At 36.7% G+C, this 25,381-nt stretch overlaps 1 protein-coding gene across 2 annotated transcripts in view; it reads right to left on the bottom strand.

The window, feature by feature from the left end:
- PHF6 (PHD finger protein 6) overlaps positions 1-23,740 on the bottom strand; it is a 51,614-nt gene extending 27,874 nt beyond the window's left edge. For both annotated transcript variants that reach the window (XM_045852277.1, XM_045852275.1), the window contains exons 1-5: positions 23,584-23,740; positions 19,529-19,714; positions 19,199-19,300; positions 4,397-4,530; positions 4,087-4,130 (exon numbers count right to left, since the gene is read on the bottom strand). In XM_045852277.1, the coding sequence (XP_045708233.1) occupies positions 4,087-4,130; positions 4,397-4,530; positions 19,199-19,300; positions 19,529-19,666 (418 nt within the window). In that variant the 5' untranslated portion in view covers positions 19,667-19,714; positions 23,584-23,740. The remainder of the gene's footprint in view (positions 1-4,086; positions 4,131-4,396; positions 4,531-19,198; positions 19,301-19,528; positions 19,715-23,583) is intronic.
- Positions 23,741-25,381: the final 1,641 nt, after the last annotated feature.

Consider the following 25,381-nt stretch of genomic DNA (forward strand, 5'->3'; position numbering starts at 1 on the left):
TAATTATTATCTAAACATGCAAGCCAACAAAGGAAAAACACATGAGGTGTAGGATTTAATTCTGGCTATTCCTGTACATTTTTAATGTATACATTTCTATTAAGAATAGGAAGGCACTACACTATTTTAAATGGCTCAATAACCCCACGTGGCTAGTGGCTACCATACTGTAAGGTGCAGATATAGAGCATTTCCATCGCCAGAGTAAGTTCTACTAGACAGCATTGTTGAGCCATTAGTTCTTTATCCTTTTGTAAAAAGCCCTGCATCATTGAGCTCCTTGCCATTCAGTGAAATCATTGATTCTCAGACTGTAATGTGAATACAAACCACTTGGGATCTTATTAAAATGGCCATTCTTACTTAGTAGACCAGAGGTAGAGCTTGAGATTAGGCATTTTAACAAACTCCCAAATGATGCCAATTCTGCTGGTCCAGAGGCTATGCTATCTTCTTCCCCTTCTTGATGCTAAGGATTACCAACTCCCGATCATTCCATTTCACCAATTAGACTTTCTTTAGCACACAACTCACAGTCCCTTTTACCCAGTCCATCCCTTGCCATCACCCTGGGTAATTTCTTTTTTTTTTTAATTGTATTTATTTATTTTCAGAGAGAGGAGAAGGGAGAGAGAAAGAGAAGGAAAGCAACATCAATGTGTAGTTGCCTCTCACACACCCCCTACTGGGGACCTGGCCCGCAACCCAGGCATGTGCCCTGACTGGGAATCAAACTGGCCATCTTTTGGTTCGCAGGCCGGCACTCAATCCACTGAGCCACACCAGCCAGGGCATCCTGGGTGATTTCAACTGTTCACATGGACATCCCAAGCAACACCTAGCCAGTTAGTTCATTGATCTCCAATATTGTCCATCAACTACCCAATCCCTATAATCACATTTTATAGTCATCTAAAATGGTTCTCCCTCTGAAATAATTATATTACACTTTGGGACCACAAATGATTGCTTTCCCAAGTACTTTCATTTTCATTGTTTTTCAGCTTTACCAGGACTTCCAGACTATAATTCTTTCCCATTTTTCTTTTCCTGCCTCCACATACCTACCTTGGATTTGTCTCTTACAAATATCCTAAGTTCCCTTACCCCTTTTACTTCTTTGTTGAGTCTACTTGGCAAAATCTCAATTCTGAATTAACCAACTAGCCAGAATCCTGAATTGCTGGAGGAAAGTCACACAATCTGACTGAAGGTATCACTTCATAAACTCTTTGTTACCAAGCTCAACTGAGCCCTCAACTGTCCAGAATCTTTACATTTCTCTAAGCAAACTTTCTCTCCCAGTCTTTACAAATACTCTTTCAAAACTTCTCTCTCCTTCAACTTCCAACCCTCACACCCCTTCCCACATTCTCATTCCCACAGAAAACAGACTAGATAGGAACGACCTATCCTCTTCTTTATCTCCTGTTACAGTGGAAATATCCTCCTATTACAGTGCAATTGTTCCAATCGTGCAATGAATCCTCCTTCCTGTACCTTCAATCTCTTCTTGCATATTGGATCTTTTCTCATAACTACTTATATATTGACTAATCACCCCCTCTCAGAAAAGGTCAACTAAAGGAAACAATCCAATCTGAAAAGGCCACATACTGTAGGATTCTAACTATTGGACATTCTGGAAAAGTCAAAACTATGGAGGCAGTAAAGAGATTCTCTAATTTGATATTTGAAAACTCAGTTCATGTTATGTCAGAGTAACTTTACATACTGAGATATATAGTATTGATCATTTTAAGTATTAGCAAAGTAAGTATTGAGCCACAGGTGGCAAATAATAAAGAAAATGACAAAGGTATCAATTCCTTCTTTGCTGTACTGCAGTACAATTTCCAAACAAAGACAGTCCCTAAAATTTGATCCTATAAACCCCATCATAAATTACAATAATAAAGTAGAACATGTTTCCATTAGAAAAAATGAATTGGAAGTTTTGCTTCTAAAAAATATCAAATAAATAAATTCAATAGTAAAAAATATAGGTAGTTGAATGTTATAAAAGTCAAAATTCAATGTGAACTCTGCAATACTTTTAAATTATGAAATTATGCTTCAAGTTCTACAATATGAGTGTAAGTACAATATATTACCAATAATACGAGAGGCCTCAATGTGCTACAAAAGTATACACAGAACTTGAAATTCAAATCTATTGTATCACAAATTTGAATTATAGTAATCCTGCCAGTTACATGAAAAGAAAAGTCATCATGAGAAGTATGAATTTTATCTTTCTCATTAATAAGTTTCTCAAAGCAAAAAGGTGGTCAAACTTATTCTACTTTACATAGTCTGCAGTAACTTTTCTCTACCACTAGATGGTACTATCAGCTCTAGAAAGCTGAAGAATAAAAGGGAAGATGTCTAAATTAATCATCCTTTCCATGCTCAAACACTCTGCACCTCAGAATACTCATATACTTGTATTCATGAGGTCATAAGTCTGAATCTTTGGCTTGCCATAAATGCCCATTACAATCTTAAAGAGAATCAAGTAAATACAGTGTTAAAATCTGAACTAATGTAAGGTGGGAAAGCTTCCTCTTAAGCTTTCACAAAAAATTTCTCCAATTCCATTACAGAATTAAGTAATCAAAAAAACTGAAAGTAAACACTTATAAAGGTTTATCAGTTGCATTTTAGCACCTCAGCACTTCAAAAACAGTCTTTTCTTATTATCTATTCAGTACATTTATCTTAAAAATAAGATTTTGCTCAACACTGTATTTTTAACCAGCACTTTAAAACTATTTGGATGAATCTGGAGTCCGAACTTGGAACCATACTATTTTTTTAAAGATTTTATTTATTTATTTTTAGATAGAGAGGAAGGGAGGGAGAAAGAGAGGGAGAGAAACATCAATGTGTGCTTGCCTCCTGCGCACCCCCCACTGGGGACCCAGCCAGAAATCCAGACACGTGCCCTGAACGGGAATCGAACCAATGATCCTTTGGTTCACAAGCTGGCGCTCAATGCACTAAGCCACACCAGCCAGGGCAAAGCAGTACTATTTTATATTATAAAGTCAAGACCTAAGAGATCAAAAAGGGCCAAAAATTTTAATATGCCAACACTGATAATTAGGTCCTTATAAAAGAAACAACTTTCTAGAAGAATAGGCTTGAAATATTCTAATTCTAAGCAACACATTCTAGGGAGCTAAAAAAAATGTTAAGAATCACTAATCTAAATGGAAGAATAAAACAATCTCAGATTAAATCTAAGCCCTTTTATATTGCTAGTAAAAGTGTCAAAACCACCTGTTTTAAAAGGTTAAAAACAAGAAGGAATTCAATTTGAAAAATTTCCCATACCTTTTAATGACCAAGTACAACTTGGCTAACTATACATAAACATGACTACCCTGGTTTAGGTTTATATTCTAAAATTGATTACTTCCTATGAACATGTCTATATTAAAAAAAGAAGTGCTACAATGTGAATAAAAATTTAACAGAAAGCCTGGTGATCACAAAATGTACTAGTATCCCCAGTTCATATTTCTATATCAGACAGTAGCCCAATTAGTTACTAATTGGCCTACTAACTCACTCACATAAACACAGAAATCCCTAACCATTACCATAATTTCTTTCTAAAAATAAAGACTTTTTAAAAGATTGTATTTATTTATTTTTAGAAAAGGGGGAAGAGAGGAAGAGAGAGGGAGAGAAACATCAGTGTGTGGTTGCCTCTTAAGTGCCCCCTCCTGGGGACCTGGCCCGCAACCCAGGTATGTGCCCTGAATGGGAACTGAACAGCTGACCCTTTGGTTCACAGGCCAAGTTTCAATCCACTGAGTGAGACACACCAGCCAGGGCAAGATAAAGATATTCCTGATTAACTCTTTACAAGAAAAAAAAGAACTTAAGAGATAAAAGTATTCTTAAAAATTCAGATATTTTTCATTACTGTATATTAGTTTATGCTAATGCTTTTCTTAACTCTTTAAAATGTATTTAATATTGAGATATATCTTGTGGTAAAAATTAACATAATATAATTCACTCATACTTTACTCAAATTTATTCTTGAAATTGAAAACTGGCTGATTGACGTACCTTCCGAGTTATGTGCAGTTTTCTTGTGTTTCCGGCAATAAACCCTATAAAAAATGAAATTAAAAATTATCAAGTAAACAAACTAAATCCATTTTTCAGATTAAGATGTGCAGTACACTTCACCACCATCACAAATTGGATCCCAAAAAGCTCACTATTAAACTTCTTACGCCATTTCTGTAAACATTAAATTCTTTACCAAAAATACCCTTTACAATGATGATAAACTCTTTTGAAATGGGAAAAACTTTTACAAAAGCCTAAAGAAAGTATGACTGTTAAAAAATTTAAAGACAAGTTGAATAATTACATGTAAATTCCTTGTGAAGGTTTCTCTCGTATCTGAGCTTTATCATGCAATGCACAGTGGTAGTGGTACGTCCTGTGACATGTTTTGACGTCACAACCAATTGTTGCTCCAGGACAATGGCACAAAGAACACATCTACAGCAAAACAATAAAATAATATTATTAGCATGTGGTTTTGCTAAGGGAGTGTTATCAGATTAGAGACATATCAATCTCTGTCAAGGAAAACAAACTGGTTATTGAAAAGTTTTGTAACTAATAATGTTATGTTTCTTGTCTTCCTGCCAAGAAGTAATTTGAATAATTCCTCTGGGGATATTTTTCCCATGTTAAATTTTAACAAATATAATGGAATATTTTTAATTTCTATTGTTTCACTGTGGTCAAGAGAAAATTTGAAATGTTGCAAATTAGGAATGTGAAATGTATGGAACTTAGACCTTTCACAATTCAGATCTTCCTATAAATGTGTAACTGGGTAAAATATCTCATACCAGAAAACATTTTCCCTTCAGATTTCCACATAATCAATGTGAATCTGTGGGGGAAAGCTCACATACTAAGAGCGAAGGAAAGAAGATAAAAGAATCAGGTAGATTTCTCTTTTTTAAGATTTTATTTATTTTTTTAAAGAGAGGGGGAGGAAGGAAGCCAGGGAGAGAGACATCCATTGTCAACAGGTTGTCTCTCACATGCCCCCTACTGGGAACTTGGCGTAACCAGGCCGGCACTCAAACACACTGAACCACACCAGCCAGGGAGAATTAGGTAGATTTCTAAATACCTCAAACTCTAAAAATATTTTGTGATGTCAAGTTGGTTGTGAAAATACATTCATCTGTTTTAATTTGTTACTTGCCACCTGCATTATGAATTCTAGCAAATAGATAAACGAACAGACTCTTTCAATATATTTTAATATACCTTACCTTATGACTTTATTGAGTAATTCATATTGTTTAACTAGCTTATAATCTAAATTTAGAAACACTCTGTTAAAAAAGTAACAATTACATAATAATGATTGTTAGTGGTTTGATTAACATATCACGGTATACTGTGCTGGGGGTACTTTTAATGAGGCTTTCTCCTAAGCCATAAATGCCATGCCAAAATAAACTGACAATAAGGTAAATCTTAAAAACTGCTCATTTGTTTTTAGATTGCTAGATACCTCATTTTAAACTGTTCTCATTCCTCTTTATTAATTTTAACATAAAGAACATTTACCATCCTAATGTTGGATTAGTTTGCCCCTAAGCAATTTTGTTGTACCAAGCAGCTAATATAAATTCTAATAAAATTTCTTATATTTCTCTAATCAAGTGGAACATTCAAGCTGTAATTAAAGCTATCATTCAAAAAATACTCATATACATGTCAGAAACAGAAACATTCTCTCAATATAGGTACTTCCAAGAAAACATGAGGGCCAATGTCCACTATTAATAGTTGTGAAATACTCCACTTCCTTAAATAAATAGAGAAACTTCAAACTATTACTGTAAAAAGAAATGCTATGCCAAATTACCAGGCAGGAAAATCTGTTAAATACCTTTAGGTGGCTTATAAATTCTTGAGAAGATGGAACATTTGGACTGCAGCTTAATTACTAATTATTTTAATAAATTACATTTCTAATCAAAACACAGACTTATTATAGAAATTTTGGAAAACACAAAAGAACAAAACAATTTAAAAATCACTCATACCCACCAGAGTCACCCTTACAGTGTTACAATGTTTATGTGAAAGTATTTTCCATGTAATTCTGTTATGTACCATTTTGCAAGCTGGTTTTTAACTTAATAAACTGAACATTACCCCACTTCATTAAAAGCTCTACTGCAAGTAGTCCATCTTGAAATTACATCTCAAATGGGTTTGCATAAGTACAATTTGAAAAAAATTATTAAATTAAATTAGCAAGCAAAAGTGAAAGGAGAGGTACTACTAATAATACTGTACTGGGGAAAATCCTCAACACACACAAACATAAAGTGAGATGGACACTCTCAAATGCTTCTAGAAATTGGTACACAGTCTCTGCACAGTAACTTGCCTTAATTATCAAAGAGCTTTTAAAAAATGTTATCTTCTCTGATTAGTAATTTTAATTCTATAAATCTAGTCTAAAAAATCAGACTCAAACCATGTATATATACAATAATGTTCACTGCAGAATTACTTAGAATAGCCTGAAATATAAAACCACCTATGGAAAACAACTGAAAATTACTTACATAAATTATCATTCACCCTCATGTTGTAATATTCTTTTTAAAGGAATTTTAATGTTATGGGAAACAGTTTATGTGTAATGTTCAGTGAAAAATGAAGCAGGATACAAAACTATGTGAATTATGATCCCAATTATAACATATATTCTTGGAAAATAGGTGGAAGTGAATACAGCAAAATCCTGAGTGGTTACCATGGGATGGTTAGTTTTCTTCCTAATTTTCTGTGTTTTCTGATTTTTCTACAATGGGCAAAAGTACTTTCACATACAAAAAATTGTTTAAGAACACTTGGGGGCACCCTGGCAAATGCTTTAAATACCCATCTTTCAGTTTATTGAGAATGAGAAGCAAACCAACTGTCTAAAATATATCAAAATGTGTTTTGTATGGTTATAATTCTAATCTGCCCAAGAATAATGAGTTCACTGCAGCAACTTAGGACAGATACTTTTGTTTTTTGAACAGAAAAACAGCCCTGGCTGGTGTGGCTCAGTGGATTCCCAGTCAGGGCACATGCCTGGGTTGCGGGCCAGGTCCCCAGCAGTGGGTGTGTGAGAGGCAACCACACATTAATGTTTCTCTCCCTCCCTTCCCCTCTATCTAAAAATAAATAAAATCTTTTTAAAAAATAAAACATAAAGATTCTCACTTTTGTCAATTTCTATCAAGGAAAAAAAGGAGACATACCACTAAAAATGTTTTCAGAGAATGAAAATTCTTTTCAAGGTTAGGAGCAGGAATTTTTCTCAATTAGAATTTACAAAATCTGCTTCATACAACACTCATATCCAAGCAGAAACACCTTCTTGTATCTGAAATTCTGACAGGTACTAAGAAAATAGCAAAAACTATCCATAATAAAGCTAAATATAAAATCTAAATCTGCTTGTGTACCCCTGAATACAAAACAAGAACTTAACTGTTATCTGTAAATCTACTATGCTATATTCCAACCCCTGAAATAATTTTCCCCTCAACCCCAATAGGACTTAAGATCTTCATTTTGGCTCTTACCATTTTACCCCCATGTATGACTGATTATCTTTATAAATATGGAGATTCCATCCATCAATTGCTTCTAGACTGAGTTTTTTGGATGAATAGCACTGTGCCTTACAAAATAGTTGACTTTAAGCTTACTGTTACTGAAGATTTTAATATCTTAAGGCATATTTTTTTCTCATTCATGTTTCTAACACATGCAGATTGAACACAATTATCTTCACGTACTTCCACAAATATTTAAACAATCTGATCTATGATTTGGAAAGGTGAAATGAAGACAAAAAATACAGTTGAAGGGGCACAAAATGAATAGGGGCAAGAATATTGAGGGAAAAGATCAACTACTAATAAACAAGGTCAAAAATAAGGAAGAGATAAAAAGAAAAATTAAAGAATTTTTTAAACCAGATAGGTGGAATGTTATGGAAAATAAAGCAAAGGAACTCAGGTCAGGTAGCTCAGTTGGTTAGAGCGTCATCCCCATACACTAAGGTTACAGGTTTGATCCCTGCTTAGGGCACATACAAGAATCAACCAATAAATGCATAAATGGGTAGAACAGCAAATCAGTGTTTCTCTGTCTCCCTGAAGTCAGTAAATAAACTTTTGTAGTTAAAAAAAGAAAATGAAACAAAGGACTTCTCTTGAAAAAAAGTGGAATAGGAAGACAGGATCCATACCACATCAAGGCAGCAGTTGATAGGGCCTGAGTAATACTATCCTGTGTTCATTTGCCCTCCAATCATCACAGTCCCTACTGGGCCCTCAGCAGAATGACTGTCAGCTGCCATTTAACGTCATGCTTGCACTTTACCTAAAGCTCTCTCAAATATGGGAAAATGAAAGGTAACCTGACAAGAACATGTTTTTCAAGAACAATGGTGGACCATTTCCCCTGAAGAAAGGTCTGTTCCACATATCAAATATTCTGTTGAGGACTAATATCCTGTCCCCAATATAGGTACGTGAATTCCTAGCTTACTTTGCTTGTATCCTGATTTCAAGTTCTTGACTTAAATAGAGGTGAAAATTTATTTGTTGAAAATTTTTATTTTACTTTTACTCCTGTAGTTTGCTATTTAGTAGACCTAGTAGACCTCGGTAATCAATTACCTCCTCCAAAATTGGGAAAGTGGTATAGGCCCCACCCTATTTCAGACATTTACATGTTATCTTTATTAAGTATGGTTAGAAGCTACACTATCTTTAATTTTTAAATAAAATTATATATATTTAAGGTGTACAATATGTTTTAATATACATATACATCATAAAATGATTATTACAGTGAAGCTAATTAATACATCCATTTGTTTATGTAGTTACCTATCTTTGGTGCATGTGTTGAGAGCACCCGAAATCTACTCTCAGCAAATTTCCAGTATATAATATATTATTATTAACTATAGTAGTCATTCTCTACATCAGACCTCTAGACTTATTCATCCTACATAACTGCAACTTTGTAGTCCTTGACCAGTATCTCCTATGCTCTAGCCTCCCCATCTCTGGCAACCACTGCTGTTTTCTGTGAAGCTATACAAAGTTAAGTTGTGACACATAAACAGAGTCTCAAGGAGCTGACCCACGGATGAAAGAGGAACTGAGTCACGCATGAGAGGAGACAACAGAAACTGAAAGGACCATGACTTAGCTTCAGTCTCACAGGAGCCCAGAGGCTGGGACATACCTGCTCCTCAGTCAACTGAACCTGGGCCAGGACTGAGATTCAGTCTGCAAAAGTAACAAGTCTTAAGGAATAAAAGGAAAAAAAACACTGCTTTCCCAGTAGCTATGGGGGAATCTCAAGGAAAAATTAACTAACACTGCAGGTCGATATAACATAAAACTAAAATGAGATTGTCAACTTCTAGGATAGGGAAAAAGAGAAGGCTCTTGGGGAAAAGCTGAAATCTGATGGCTACCTAGAGCCAAGGGAGAGAGGGCTTTCTAAAACTGATGTTCACCCAGCTTAATTGCTGTGTATTTATACACATCAGTAACTGACCACTGTGTATAGATACAGATTCTCACAGTCACTCAGTTACTACTCTCAAGAAAATGTCTACAAATGTTCAGAGAATGTTTTTAGTCTGGAGGCAAAGAAAAAATGCCCAAAGTACTTGGAGTTGGGAACAGGGTACCTAGGATATTTTGACAGGAGAGGAGACAAAAAGTGAGAGCAGTTAACCTCACATTGGTGTTTGTTTTTAATACAAGCAGTATAGTGCAGTCGGGGCAAGTTTTTAAAGCTGCCTAAAAAATGCTTAACTCCAGGTTCATTGTTTTATTTATAGTAATAACTCACAAATCCAACACAGAGAACAGAGTAAGCTATGAAGTATCTGGTTAACTAACAACTGTCCCATTTATTTGTTTTAAAATATTCCTAAAAGTGCACGAGAGTAGAACATGATCTTATAGCCATTCTTGGTTTATTATTATAGTATATATAATATATAGTATATAATATATATATATACAGTCTATAAAAATAATAACTAAGTCTAAATTGAAAGCTAGAACTCAAAAATAAAATCTGAAAACTGCCAAAGCCATTGAAAAGTGACAAACCTGATAGATTAGGACCTTAAATTTCAAGTGCTTCTAAAAAAACAGGGCCACTAGAAATTACCTGTTTTTGCTAGAGTAAAGGACTAAATCTAAGTAGTTACTGAATAAATCATTTCAGAAGTCTTTTGGAAATTGGAAGGTAATGAACTAAGCCTATCAATTTTGTACTTAACCTAGTCTCCTGAGCTTGCTCTGAACACCACAAATTCCAACTCCATCCAAATTTATGAATTATCATTGATGAGCACTATAAATTCTATTAGAGCTTCTGAAGTTTCTTTTTTCATCTGAAATGTTCAGACAGACTATTTCTCAGCTCAGATCATTAGGTGTAGGCTCTTCTCAGGTGCAGGTCTCTCAGGCTGAGGGTACTCTAAACTGTCATACTGTTGCTATATTTAATCTGTGAAGAACACCAAATGCACATCCATGCTTCAGTAAGCACTGAGACACCCGTCAAAACCAGACATGGATTATGTTTTATTATTGATTTGAGTTCTCCTCCATTAGCACAAATAGATGAGAATTATATAATTCAATAAATGCACAATATTCCCAATTACAAAGAAGTATGAAATGATGGCAAAGGAAAAGTATTTGAATGTTTTTAAACATTAACTTAACTGATTCAGTAACAAAGACCTGGTTTTCTCCATCATTAGAGTTGAAGTTTGTTTTTGGCCTTATAGTCATTCTCCTTAATCACCTCCAAAGTAAAACCAAGTTCATTTTAATATAAGTGATGTAAAATATCTGCACACATTAAGATTAACCTACATGTCATAATCAGTCTTTTAAAAAATTGACATTTATATGAACATTCATGATTCATGTACACTTGTTACACAGCTGACGATACAGCCATCTTCTGGAAGAAAATTCACCTGTCTCCCCCGCAAAAAAAAAAAAAAAAAATACCGTAAGGTGGAGTCCCAAAAGCCCAACCCATCCTACCACTTGTTTTTGTAAATAAAGTTTATTGGACCACATCGTCACTCTGTGTGTGTGTGTATTGTCCGTGGCTGCAACTGAGACCACATAGCTAGCAAAACCTTACATATTTATCTGGTCCTTTACACAAAGTTTGCCAACCCCTGGCCCAAGGCAATGGTCCATGGCATTTAAAATCACTTGGGCCCTGCCCTGGCTGGCGTAGCTCAGTGGATTGAGCGCAGGCTGCAAACCAAAGCATCGCAGATTCGATTCCCAGTCAGGGCACATGCCTGGGTTGCAGGCCACGGCCCCCAGCAACCACACATTGATGTTTCTCTCTCTCTCTCTCTTTCTCCCTCCCTTCCCTCTCTAAAAATAAATAAATAAAATCTTTAAAAAATCACTTGGACCCTGGCTGGTATAGTTCAGTGGATTGAGCATTGGCCTGAGAACCAGAGGGTCATCAGTTTGATTCCCAGTCAAGGCACATGCCTAGGTTGCAGGCCAGGTCCCCAGTAGATGGCGCGCAAGAGACAACCACACATTGCTGTTTCTCTCCCTCTTTTCTCTCTCCCTTCCCCCCTCTCTAAAAATAAATGAAAAAATCTTTTTAAAAATCATTTGGGAATCTTTTTCAAAAGATACCTGTCTGTAATCTCCTATGCTCCCTTTCTCACTTCCTAGTTGGTTAGGTACCACTGCTTGATTAGTGGTACAGTAGTCAGTCACTTGACATTTTCTGCTCCTTTGTATGCAGTTAGCAGTGCTAGCATTCTGCACACTGTGGATGCTCCATTTTGTCCTTACTGAATGCTAAATGAGCCACACATTCTACTTTAAATAGCGTTGGCATTTAATACTTAATACTTTAACCACTTCCTCCTCCTTGAAACTCTTCCCCCTTTGACTTCTACAGCATCGCTTTCCCAGTGGAATACATTTCAAACGTCACTTTATACGAGGCCTTCTGCCTTCTCGGGTAGAATTAATCATGGCCCTTTTCCCCAGCTCTCCTGTGCCATTCTTTACATACTTCTAAAGCTAAATTGTATTTATTCATGGTTGCACCCAAAGTATTCTCATTTGTGCTTCGTACAAAGTAGACAGTCAATTGAGTATCTGATAAATGGACAAGTAGATGAATTCCAGACTCTAGATGAAGGCCTTGACAAATACATATAATGTCTATGTAAACACAAAAAATAACATCATACTGCGGTAGTGAAAGCTGAAGAAACAAAAACCCTCCTGTTTGAGGCATATACAGCTCTCCACCATCCTGAACAAATGACCCACCTGATTTTCCCCTCTAGATTTCACTCCTTCCTTTTCAAACTGCTGGAGCTGCAAACACTAAAACACTGATTAACCAAAATAGGAATTTTAGGCTATCCCACTACTTCCCTGGTCAATTTACACCTAGCTCATTAAGGCTTCCTGCTATTGTGCAATTGAAGTTCTTCTCTCTTTCAAATTCAACCAACAATTAATGAATACCCACTTATTTATTAGAACACTACTGGACAAATTAGGCATCAAGCACTGTGCCGAGTGTTTTCTATGTACTATTGCCACTTAATCCTATGCTAAGCAAACAGAATATAGTCTCTACTTTCCTCGAGTTCACAATAGTGTGGGGAAGAAAGGCTTGCACATGTGTAACAAATACAATTCATAGTGTGTTAAACTCTATGACTGAGGTGAAGGCTGGATAGGACTCAAGAACAGATAAAACTGAGGGGCAACTAGCAGATGAGTAAAATCAGTACACATGCAGCAGGAGAGATGACTAAAGGATGCTTGGGAAACTGAGAGAGGGAATGAGATAAGGAATGGAAAAGGTGAATGCAGATATGACTTCTAAGCCCTGACCAGTGTAGTTCAGCTGGTGGCGCATCATCCAGCAAGAAAAAAGGTCAGCAATTTGATTCCCAGTCAGGGCACAGGCCTGGGGTACAGATTTGGTGCCTGGTCAGAGTGCATACAAAAGACAACTGATCAATGTTTCTCTCCCTCCCTCTCTCTCCCCCCTATGTCTCAAAATAAATAAAATATTTTTTTAAAAAGATATGACTTCTGGAAGCAGGCTGAGGCCTCTGGATATTGTTGGATATTGTGTTGCATGCAGTAAGGAATTAGTAATTTTTTAAGATTTTATTTATTTACCTTTAGAGAGGGGAAGGGAGGGAGACGGAGAAGAGAGACATCAATGTGTGGTTGCCTATCACGTGCACTCCCCACTGGGGACCTGGGCCACCACCCAGGCATGTGCCCTGGCTGGGAATCGAACCTGTGACCCTTTCGTCCGCAGCCCACACTCAATCCACTGAGCTGCCCCAGCCAGAGCTTACTAAATGTTTTGAGTCAGAGAGCGACATTAGATTTTAAAAGTAGAGATCAAATAATTGCCAGCAGCATTTTGGAAGGATGGGGAGAGGAAGAATGGGTATAGGATACCATTAAAAAAGAAAAGACATCCTAGAAATATAATCAAGTGATTGATGTGGAAGTAGAAAGCATTAAAGGTAAAGGATTCAGAAAGAGAATCAGCTTTCATGGTGGGAAATAATGAATATTAGTTTAGACAGATTGAGTTTAAGATGCCTGCAGGACAACTATGCTGTATACCAGACAAATATGCTGCCATCACATTTCATCCTCCACAGTGAGTACTGTATATCACTTATCTCCTGAAAAATCATGCATTGCCCTGCCCCATCCCCTCCTAGTCAAGCAGAAATTCCTGTTTAATGTTTAAAGACCCTGCAATCACCCTACATTACTCAATACTAACCCATGACTGCCAGTCTCTCAATGACCCATTCTAGTAAAACTAATCTGTTTCCTGGACTCATTCTTTTTTTTTAACCTCGCCATCTCCAGGAAGCAGTCTTAATTACCTAAATAGGCAAGACTCTTCACCCACAGAAGAATTAAAAAAGTGTATACTGTAAATTGCCATATATGCAGATTCACGGCATGCCCAATATCTATGACACCAACTCTCAAAATCAAACATCCTTTTGCTCTGGGGTGCCAAGCAGTGCATTGGCATTAAGTAACAGTAAAGACTATATAATTGGTCTTGCTATTTTCAGACTACAAAAAATATCTTGAGGGTAACAGAGAATCATAATATTCTTATTCAGTATGAATACAGCAATTTTACCCTAAAAACAAGATAACACTAATAACAGAATATATTAATAGAAGTCTGATTATATCCTAAATGAGGTACTATGTCCACCTTTATTTGAAAACTACTAAGATCTAACCGGGGCATTTTTAAATGTGACTTTTGGTTAGGTAGACTAAAGGGCAGTGTAGTATAACCTAACAATTAAGAGCTCTGACTTTGCAGTTAACTGGCTCTGGATTCCAATTTCAGCTCTGCCCCTTACTAGCTATGTAACCAGTCAGGTTACTTAATTTCTCTGAACCTGTTTCCTCATCTATAAACTGAGAATGAATACCTTCCTATCTCATGGTATGATTTGAGATTAAATAGGATCATATATTTAAAGTGCTATCCCAGTTAATAAATGGTAGCTATTTCTAATAATATTGAAAGAAGTGGGAAAATATTCAGAGGATTTCTTAATACCTATGAGCAAAATTTAATTTGAAAAGGTGAAAGGAGTCACTCCTAAAGGAGTGACCTGAGCATAGTCATAAGATATATTAGAAATTTTTCAATAAGAAACCAAACACTCCCTTGAATGGAAAAGGACAGACCTATAATAAATGGCTTTAAATTAAGCAAGATACTTGAGTTCTACAGAAGGATGAAGTTTTTCACTCTGATTTGTGTTATATAACACAGGTCTTGTTTTGGATTGCTTGGGTTAGAATCACAATTTCTTGATATATTTAAGATTAGGACAGACAAAAATCTTATGTTGGATGGCTTGTTGTAGTCTCAACTAAGAGTAAGTAAAAAAAAAAATGACCTTTTGAACTCCTTCTGTTCTTGGAGTCTGTGATACGTCTGACACAGGTACCAACTGGAATAGTTAACTATCTGCCCTGGCTGCTGTGGCTCAAGTGGATTGAGTGCCAGACTGTGAATGAAACGGCCATCAGTTCAATTCCCAGTCAGGGCACATACCTGGGTTGCAGGCCATGTCCCCAGTAGGGGGCGCTCGAAAGGTAGCCACATTTTGATGTTTCTCTCCCTCTCTTTCTCCCTCCCTTCCCCTCTGTCTAAAAATAAATACATAAAATCTTTTAAAAATAGAATAGTAACTATCTGATGTAGATACTCTTCATGATCTCACCACTATCTTCATCCAGAAAGAGTATGTTCTTCAAATATACTGCTTTCAAGTGTCTCCTTAAACAAAATGAAAATAGCAATAACTCATAATTTTACTTGGAAATGTGCATTTCTTGGCTAGGTGATTGGAGAATAAGAGTAGTTGGTACAGATGTGGTGTCTCCATATGGCTTCAACAGGAACTGGAAACCATTCTGGAAATATATGTCTTAACTGCAAAAACAGAGTCTCAATTATAAAAACCTCAGTACTCGAGCAAATTTCTCCTGGTCCACCTTGGTGCTATATGCCATATTTTGCCACATATAATGGCTGTATACCATCAGCATAGGAATTCTGTATATAAAGCACACAAAAACATGGGTGCACATTATACACGGGAGTGTATTATACATGGAAGCAGATGGGTAAAGGTGATGTAAAGAGATGAATATATTCATCTGAAATGGATTTTCCTCCCCTGATCCTTATGGCTGACATGAAAACCTTGGAAAATTGCCTGTAGCTATTACATACCAGTACCCACCCTGCCCCTTCGCTTTACTGCAACCTCCCAACCTCTCAAGACTGACCCATCTGGCCACCTATTAGCTTTCACCTCATGCCCCAGCCTCCTCTCTCTATGCTTTTCTTTGGGGCAAGTGAGAATCTCTGGAGCCAACACCAGGTACAGACTAGAACCTGTCTTGAAAGCACCCAGGGACTAGCACTCCTGTTTTTGAGTATTTTCAGTGGGTATTCACAATCTGCTTTTCACCTAGAAATCTAGACAAACAGAAGCCAGGGCAAACAAGTTCACAGGATAAAATGCGTTAAAAAAAACTCAATTAGGGAAACTGATTATCTAGTTTATATGTAGTTTATCTACCTACATGAGGCTTTTCACTTTTCTCTCCCTTCCTATTTGATTTATGGCCCTATTATCACTTAGACATATCTACACAGGGAAAAGTAAAAAAAAAAAATAAAATCCGATATTTTGGTTACCTAATAGTACTTCATATAAAAATGATATAATAGAAGGAGCAAAACTAAAGGCTAAAAGGAGACTTCAAAATTATTTTAATGTTAAACATATAAATGCTACTCTAATCCTATCTGTTATGTAAGTTATTTAAATTCTGACATTTTGGGAGAAGGAAAAGAAGCAAAATTATATACCCAGGCTCAAAATTCTGCCACTATTCTTTAATACCAGATGTCCACAGCCTCAACACGTCTTCAAAACACCTTTCCTAAGGTAACTTTGTGTATATTTCACAGCACTTTTTAGTCACACAACACCACTATTTAGTAAGCAATGATACAGCATTATCTGTTTACCACTGGCTAAAGGACAAATAAGTTAATGACTTGTCTAAAATTACATAATAGGTCAGTGGCACAGTTATTTAAAAAAGAGGCTGCATGACTTCCCAGCCCAGCATGCTTTTCATTAGCCTACAATAATATTAGCAGGATCTGGTTATTATTTATAAGTCATACCTACAATGGTGGCTACAATTTATCAAGTCCTAACTACATGCCAGGCACTATGCTCAGTCCTGTATAGTCTTTCTTTAAATTCTCACAATATCCCTGTGAGGCAAGTACTGTTGTTATCTCCTTTTGGCAGGTGATGAAAACATGGCGTAGAGAAGTAAATAACTTGCCCAGGGTCACCAAGCTAGTAAGTGACAAAGCTGAAATTCAAATCCAACTCTGTTACTATAGTTTGCGGTCTTCACCTTCAATATTGCTCCACTCCCTAGATCACGGAACAAGTTGTTATGTATAACTCAATACACATGAGGGGGGAAAATCAACTCTCTACACTAGACCATTAAAAATTAATCAAAAAAACTTATAATAGTGAAATCTGTAAAAAGTTATAATGCTTTCTTCACATACAGTCCAGATAGATTAAGTCTCCACTGAATTTAGCAATACTGCCAGATGTATACTGCTGCTTCACGCGAAATGAGGCACTGTATTTGTTAATAATATAGTACCATTAGGGACCAAAACTGCTCCTGTTCTGACTAGAGCAGCATGTCAAGTGACAAAAATTCTAACAAGTCAGGATGTAGAAGCACTTTCTAGGCATACCCATAGTGCCAAGGAAAAAAAATAATGGGGTGATAAGGCTTACAGTACAACCACTTTCAAGTAAATAGCATTCTTTCTTTGTATCTGAATTTGTTTTAAAGGATGAGGAAATAAAAACATGCTGTTCCGGTTTTCAAGTCAGCAAGCCACTGTAACATGAAATCTAAAGCCACATTTAAACAAATAAAAATCACATTAAAAATGGAGCACTCTATTGCTACCTACAGTTTTGGGGGTGAGGAAGATAAACATTTTCAGTTAAGGTTTCATTACAACAAAACACTCCGGTTTCCAGATTCCCATTTGTGCCAATACTGAGTTTAGGGTTTGCGACTATTTATCTTTAAACCAAATCTGAAATGCTATCTTTGAGTTTCTTCACACTGTTTTTTCCCTAATACTAGAAGACTGACTACTTTTTAAAAGATTATTTCCTGATCATCAAAATGATGGCCCCCTCTTCCCATCTGACTCTTTGTGAAATGACACTACTCAGTGCCTAAGAATGCAAGCAAGATAAATGTTCTGTCAAACCCATCTTTAAAATAATGTAACATTTCATACTGAAGCTACTTAAGGTACATTTACAGATGCAATTCAATAAGGAACTCAAAGGAGAAAAATAAGCAAAAGAAAAAAAACTATTTTAATTTAAACCATAATGTATTATGAATATCAACTGAGATGACACTACTTCTCTAATAGAGCAATAACATAGTTTCTTGTTAACTGGTTTCTGGTAGTAAATACAGCTATAGGAACATCACTCTAGCAGAGCTTCAGAACAACTGTAAAACTAACCTAAAATTATCCAAAGTCATAAATGCTGTGCTATATACCTGAACCACAGTATAATACTTTGCTCAGCAACTGCTAACATTTTCCTGTTGAAAGGGTACTGTCATCTTCATTTGTAATGGCAACTCCTTTAATTGTGAACATATACTTAAATGAAGACTTCAACACACGATATATTAGAATTAAGCAAATTGCTTGTTTTCTAAGTCAATACAGCCTCCAAGAAGATTTTAATTCTTTTTGGAAAGAAAAAGGTTTAAATAATAAAAATGTTTATTTACTTTTGAAATTTTTATTAATTTGGGAGAGAGAGGGAGAGAGGGAGAGAGAGGGAGGGAGAGGGAGGGAGAGGGAGGGAGAGGGAGGGAGGGAGAGGGAGGGAGAGGGAGGGGGGAGAGAGGGAGGGGGGGAGAGAGAGAGAGAGAGAGAGAGAGAGAGAGAGAGAGAGAGAGAGAGAGAGAGAGAGAGAGAGAGAGAGAGAGAGAGAGAGATTTGTTGTTCCACTTATTTATGCATTCACTGTATGTGCCCTGACTGGGGATCAAACCCACAACCTTGGCATATAGGGATGATGCTCTAACCAAGTGAGCTACCTGGCCAGGGCTGATTGACTGCTTTTTTGCATTTGCTATTTTTTAAAGTTATTGGGGTTAACACTGGTTAACAACATCATATAGTTTCAAGTGATTACTCTTCATTTGTTGTTGTTTTTGTTGATTGGTAAAGTTAAATCCAGCCTTGAAATTTGCTGATTTGGGGTGGAAAAAAAAGACTGCAATTTAAAATTATATTTGGTTAATAACGTTCTATACAGTAAAACAAGAAATTGCTTCCTTAATGAGCTTAAAACAAATTGTATTCTCAAGAGGCAGAAATACCAACTTACCAGCTTTGTGCCTCTTTTAATTTCCTTTTGGACATCTTCAATAGAAAATCCACCAAGACTTTCATTATCAGAGTGTGATGATACCAAAGCAGATGAAAAGAGCTATAAATTACATTTAAAAACAAATTAAGGTTCATACATAAAGTACAGTGGAACAGTGAGTAAGATGTTAATTTTAAAAGAAAATATTCTTGTAAAGATGGCATAGTATTAGTGAAAAACCAGTTCTCAAAATTTAACTGATTTTGTTCTTTTTTTTTTTTTTAGGGTTCAGGACTATTCACTAAGATTCTCATGGTTTCAGGTCTCAGTTGCTGTGGGTGTACTTACCATGCACTTATGGTGTGCTGCCACCTTCTGGTTTTCAGATATTAGTAACTGTCCACATTCCTTGTCTCTATTTGACTTACAAAAGCCACATTTGCGCTGTCTTGTAGGACCTTTTTTCTGTTCAACTGAGCTTGACATGATTTTTAAATTACCTTTAGAATGCCACTTTATAAGCCTCAAGAAATGCTACAGAGAATAAGAAAGGCAACAAAATGGTTAATTTCATGTATGATCAGTTTACACATAGTCATATAAGTTGATATCTGAGTAAAGTTTTAACATATGCATATTAAATGGGTTTTTAGTGTAGACAAATTAATATTAAAACTTAAGATGCCTTCATAATTAAAAACATGTATTTATGTATAATGTAATGAAGTAATTGAGAAAAATCAACCCACTCTCAAATTATGGAAAATGTGAAATAATTAGAAATTATTCTGCATGGGTAGGTAAAAAATGCACAATGTGTGATATTAAATTCATCAACTGCTAACATAATTAATGCAACATATTTTTCATATTTAGCTAGGTCCCTTTCAAAGTAACAAAGGATTATTTATGTAAGAGAAGAGCAAAAACTACTCAGAGAACTACAGAATACCCAGAATGAACAGAATTCTATAATTGTATTATTCCTTAAAGTTTACATTTGATAAACCAAAAAAAGAAATAAATGTACTTAACTATGGCTTTGAAACACTTACTTCTAAATTTGAATTATTTTCAAGTTGAGAAAAATCACATGTATGTGTTTAATAAATTAATTTTTGGTACTGTATTCTGCTTTCAAACAGAAAAAAATTAGGCTTATAACAGTCTATTCAAAAACACAAACTTTAGGAACCAATTATTTATAAAAACAACTGTATTATCTGACTCAGATGTACTCCCAATATGTTTATTAAAGGTACAAACTAACAGTACTGTTCGAAATACAGCTTTCATACTTAAATTAGTAATATTGTATAAAGTAGGAAATATTTCTGAGTCTTAAATTCAGTCAAACTATAATTATAGGTAGGATAGCCAAACAAAAGAGGGAAGAAAAGCTCTAACATGGAAGGTTTCATATGTAGATTATCAATTTCGCAGTGGATTCTTCAGAAGTATCTAAACAAATGTAAAATCGGTTATTTGATTTGTGTCATTTTTCCAAATCAACAGAACTAAGCAGTGCAGGACCCAGGCTGCCACAAAATTAATCCACATAAATAAAATCTAAAAGATTTGCCCTAAAATTTACTATTTTTTCAATTTTTCTATATAGTTTAACATTTTCATAATACCATGTGGAAAAAAGATAGACTCACTAACACTACATTGTAGCTTTCTGAGATGGACTTCTTCGCCAAAAACAGTAGCAACTGGATGCCAGCAAGGTGGTGCCTACAAACCATTCAGCCCTCAACAATGTAACAATGCAGATACTTAATCAGAATTTAAAGTGAAGCCACAAAGAAACAGTTCTTAACAATTTATATCTAGATTTTTCTTTTCAACAAAAGTTCACGGGCCCCAACAGTCCCTGCATTGATGGCTTTAAGAAACTTTTAATGCTATCTACAATTTTAAATACCCGAGTCTTCCAAATGGCATCAGATGGTACTATATTCATAGAACTGGCTATAAACCCTGAAACTGATTGAAAACAGGCAGCAAATACTTTTAGGATTAAAGAAAAAAAGGATGTAACAGAGAAACAAAAGAAACAAAAGAGGAAGTGTGTTTGCATTTGCTCAGGCAAATGTGTTCAGTTGCTCTATCAAGAATATAGCTGCCAAAATCTTTAGAAGTAACTATGCAAAACACCAAAAATCATAAATAGAACCTAAATTTGTTATTTGTGTTCTAAATTAGCTTTCTTTATCCCTATGCAATAGCAGGGACTATGAAACAACTGTACTATATTCAGCATTTCTACCGGTCATCCTTGTCCAGTTGAAAGGATGGCACATTATGCATCTCATCTGTACAGACATCTTTAATGTGTAATTTCTATACAATGCTAGTTAGTATAGGATATAAAGTCGGCTTAAAATAAAGAAAATTCCTGAAGTAGAAAATTTATTTAATTCTGAAAATGGTATCCCCAAAATTTTTTCCATATTGAATTCTGTCTCTTTCAATTCATAAACAGGTAAATTGCTCATCCTAATTTTGAGAACCTGCTTTTCTAGCTATCAAAGACCCCAAAATCTAAAAGAAAAAAAAGGTACACTTTATTTTGCACTCAAAGATATTTTAGTGTATTTTTTCCTTCAATCTGTTTAAATATAATTTGTAAAGTGAACAGAAAGACACAAAAGTGCACAAAACCAATTAAAAACTTTCCCCAATGTGCAATGACTAAATGGATTTTTCCACTAAAATTCAAATAATGCATCTGTGCACATCTTGGTAATTTTTTTACAGCCTCCTTGTAAAACATGAAGTGGAGAACATCACGGAAACAATGAGTCCTAGCAAAACTGTCTTTATCATGAAAATACAGATTTTTATCTAATGCTGTCACATTTGTGGTTTCTTGTTAAAGAGAATAAGAGCATTCCAGGACCAATGTTAAGGGGTTCATAATAATCCACACAGCTATATGGCATTTTAATTTTAGTGTAAAAGGTTTTTCAGGGCATGCACAGATCAAAGTTTGATGCTTTCACCTAATCATGAAACCTTTTGCACAAAAGAAACATAACATTACAGATGTTATAAAGCAGAAATAAAGATGCAAACATAACAGCAGTAAAAAAACCATTTAAATGTCTGAAAAATATAAAAGCCCGATTAGTTAAGCTGAAACAATTCATGCGTTTCTGATTTTCCAAGATGCTGTGAGGCACCAATGTAGAAATAACCTGAACCATCAAGGAGAGCATTCAAGAGCCAACTCGAGAGCTCATTCAATGCCTGGTATCTGAAAGACCATTTTCACAGAAAAACAAAACAAAAACTGCAGTTCCGGAAGATCAAACAATTCCACACACAGGCAAGTTGAAATATACAGATAAAAATATATGTGATCCCAAAAGAAGCAGTATTTATGTCAGGAAAGTTACAGTGGAGAGAAATAAACGAATAAGAGATGAACCGGAAGGGCACCTGAATTTGGTTGCACGATATTACATGCTTCGCACTGCTTTTTTTGCGGTTATTCAAAAGGAAACTGAAGGAATTTTCCAGTTGTTTCAAACCCAAGGGTAGAGAAAGAATTTGATCTGTATGAATAAGACCTGGTATTAAGCCCGTAAGCTGATGAAAAGGAAGGGTTTTTCAATTACTAAAGGATTTTTCAACTTCCACGCAGAATATCGAAAGGAACAAATTTCAAAAGAATGCCGTGCTCTTCGTCCATATAATAAAGGATAGTACACATAGCGTACCGGATCCTCTCCGTTATTTATTCAATGCACACACTAGACTCCAAGATCTGCCTCTAATCTAGCGGTAGATAAACTCGCAAAACTATCTTCCTCTAAAGCACTTTAGCAGGTTCCTTTCGGTCGTAAAGTCAGGGTCCCGTAATTGTCCTATTCTAATCCTCTGGAATCCAGAAAAATATCATTCTACCACTTTTTTTTAACCCTCCTCCCCTAGGAGTTCGCCCTCCAAGTCTTCGTTTAATATCTGTTTCACCCCTATGTCCCCCGACCCTGGAGATTTTCCTCTTTCCATAAGGCTAACCCTCCTGCCATCCTAACAATTCTTCCTCTTACTCTTCCCAAACTGGGAGCCTCCTTCCTTCCCAAATATGTACTAAGCAATGGCAAAGACTAAAATTTGCCAGTAATTTTTCTTCCCTAAATGTTGCGCCCCCTCCCCCGAAGTCCAGGCTTAAGCCTAACGTCTCCCTTGGCTTCTCTAAAGCACTTTTCTCAGCAGCCTCTTTTCCAAGCGCCTTCAATGAGCGGCGCTTCTGGGGTCCCCGACAATAAAGCGAGACCACCAAGAGTCCCCCCTAACAACGGGCAGGGGCGGCGGCCTGGCCACCGCCATCCTCCTTGTCTTCTCCCGCCAGACAGAGAATGGGGGGGCCCCAGGGTACTGTGGGGACTCACCAGTGCGGCCCGGAGGCAAACGGCAGGAGAGAAGCGCCAATGAGGCGAAAGAGAAAGAAGTCGGTCTCGGTTCTCCAGCAGCGCCTAAGAGCGGGGCTCTGTCGCCGGAGGTTGTTTCCTTTCATTCGAGGAGACGGGCTCGCGGAGCGCCCTTACGTCGCCCCCCCTCTCACGCAACGACTCACAGGGCGTTAATACGCCCGAATGCGCCGCAGGTCCTGATTGGCTACAAAGAAGGGACTGCTGAAGCTGGGGAGCCAGGGCGCCTGTGCAAATGCCGCCCCCAGTTTGGATCGGGGCGACGGGCCCCGCCTCCTGCTCGCGCGTGTACCTTCTATTCTCCGGTCCGTCGCTCAGCCAAGTGTTTGCAGGCAGGATCCGACGACACACAGAAAGATTCGAAGCTATAGCAATGGGTTGGGCTGAAAAGAATCAGGGTTCGGACTAGAAACCGTTGTATAGGGGTGCTGGGTAACCAGTTTTCAACAGTGATTTATATGGGTAGGCCTTATCCCTTGCACTTGTTCACTGAGGCCTTTTCACATCCATTATTTCATTGTACTCTTGTGGCATCCCTTTGAGGTCCTCCGTTCTCTCATTTTACTGCCGGGAAGGACTGAGAACCTGGTACTGGAGTCAGTCTGCCTGGGTCTCAGTCCTTGGGCGAATCATTTTAATCTCTGTACCTTAATTTTTTTGTATTTGAAATGGGGATTGAAATAGTGACTAACGGGTTTATTGTGCAGAGGAAATGAGATGATGCAAGTGTCTATTGGCGTCCCTGGCATATAACAAGCCGTCTATAAATGCTGACATTGTCATAATCAGAAAAGATAAGTGATTTTCTTTATAATTCACACAAGTCGACCAGGCACCTAAACGATGTATGAAGCCAGAGCTTGGGTTTGAATCCCTGCTCCCTACTTATAGCTCTATGACCTTGAGCAGAGTACATTACCTCTTTCTGCTCAGTTTCAACACGTCCAAATCTCCTAGGGTTGTTAAGAGAAATTAATTAATAGATGTAAATCACATAGAATACTTGGGCAGAGAGTATGCCCTATGTAAGGGTCACCTTTTATTATTTTCAGCTCGGTTCAAAGACTGCAAGCCATGGTTAAAGAGGGGGGGGGGCGGACCCTAACAAACAAATGAAAATTAAGGATGTCCTTCAACTAGTTACTTTTCCTCTAAAGAGGGGATAGGTGGGGGGAGGAGTACATTTCCATTGTTCTGACACTATCCTGTTTCATTTCTTACATTTTCCCCTGCAATGTCAACCTTAAATTGCAATCCTCAAGAAAACAGTAACCGTGTTAATGTAAACTTGTATCCCATACAAACAGTACCTAATAAAAGTAGACACATCAGTCATTCAGCTGCATGGGACCCTTAGCCCTTTTACTCAAGCCCAGTACCATGACAGGGAGTGGCTGGAGATTTACTATCCAAACACACTGTATTCCAAACACACTGGATATGAAAACAGCATCATTTTCCACCAGCTTTACACACTTACGCATGTGAAAATGAGACTGTTAATTGTGTGACAAAATATACTGCCTATGCACTGTCATTGTTTTAAATTCCCCCCACATGCCCACATTTTGCTATTTTTTGATTCATTCTATCATCCATGCATTCATTTCAACAAAATTTGATTCAGTAAACATCTGCAAAACTACTAATTTCCAAACATGAGACAGACATACATTGACTCAATTCATGACCTTAAGCTCATGTTCTATAAAGGCACACAAGCAAGCAAACACATACTGTATGGCCTTTGCTGGGTAGT

The sequence above is a fragment of the Phyllostomus hastatus genome, unplaced genomic scaffold (genome assembly GCF_019186645.2).
Source record: "Phyllostomus hastatus isolate PE091 unplaced genomic scaffold, TTU_PhHast_1.1 phas_contig_90, whole genome shotgun sequence".
Taxonomy (NCBI): Eukaryota; Metazoa; Chordata; class Mammalia; order Chiroptera; family Phyllostomidae; genus Phyllostomus; species Phyllostomus hastatus.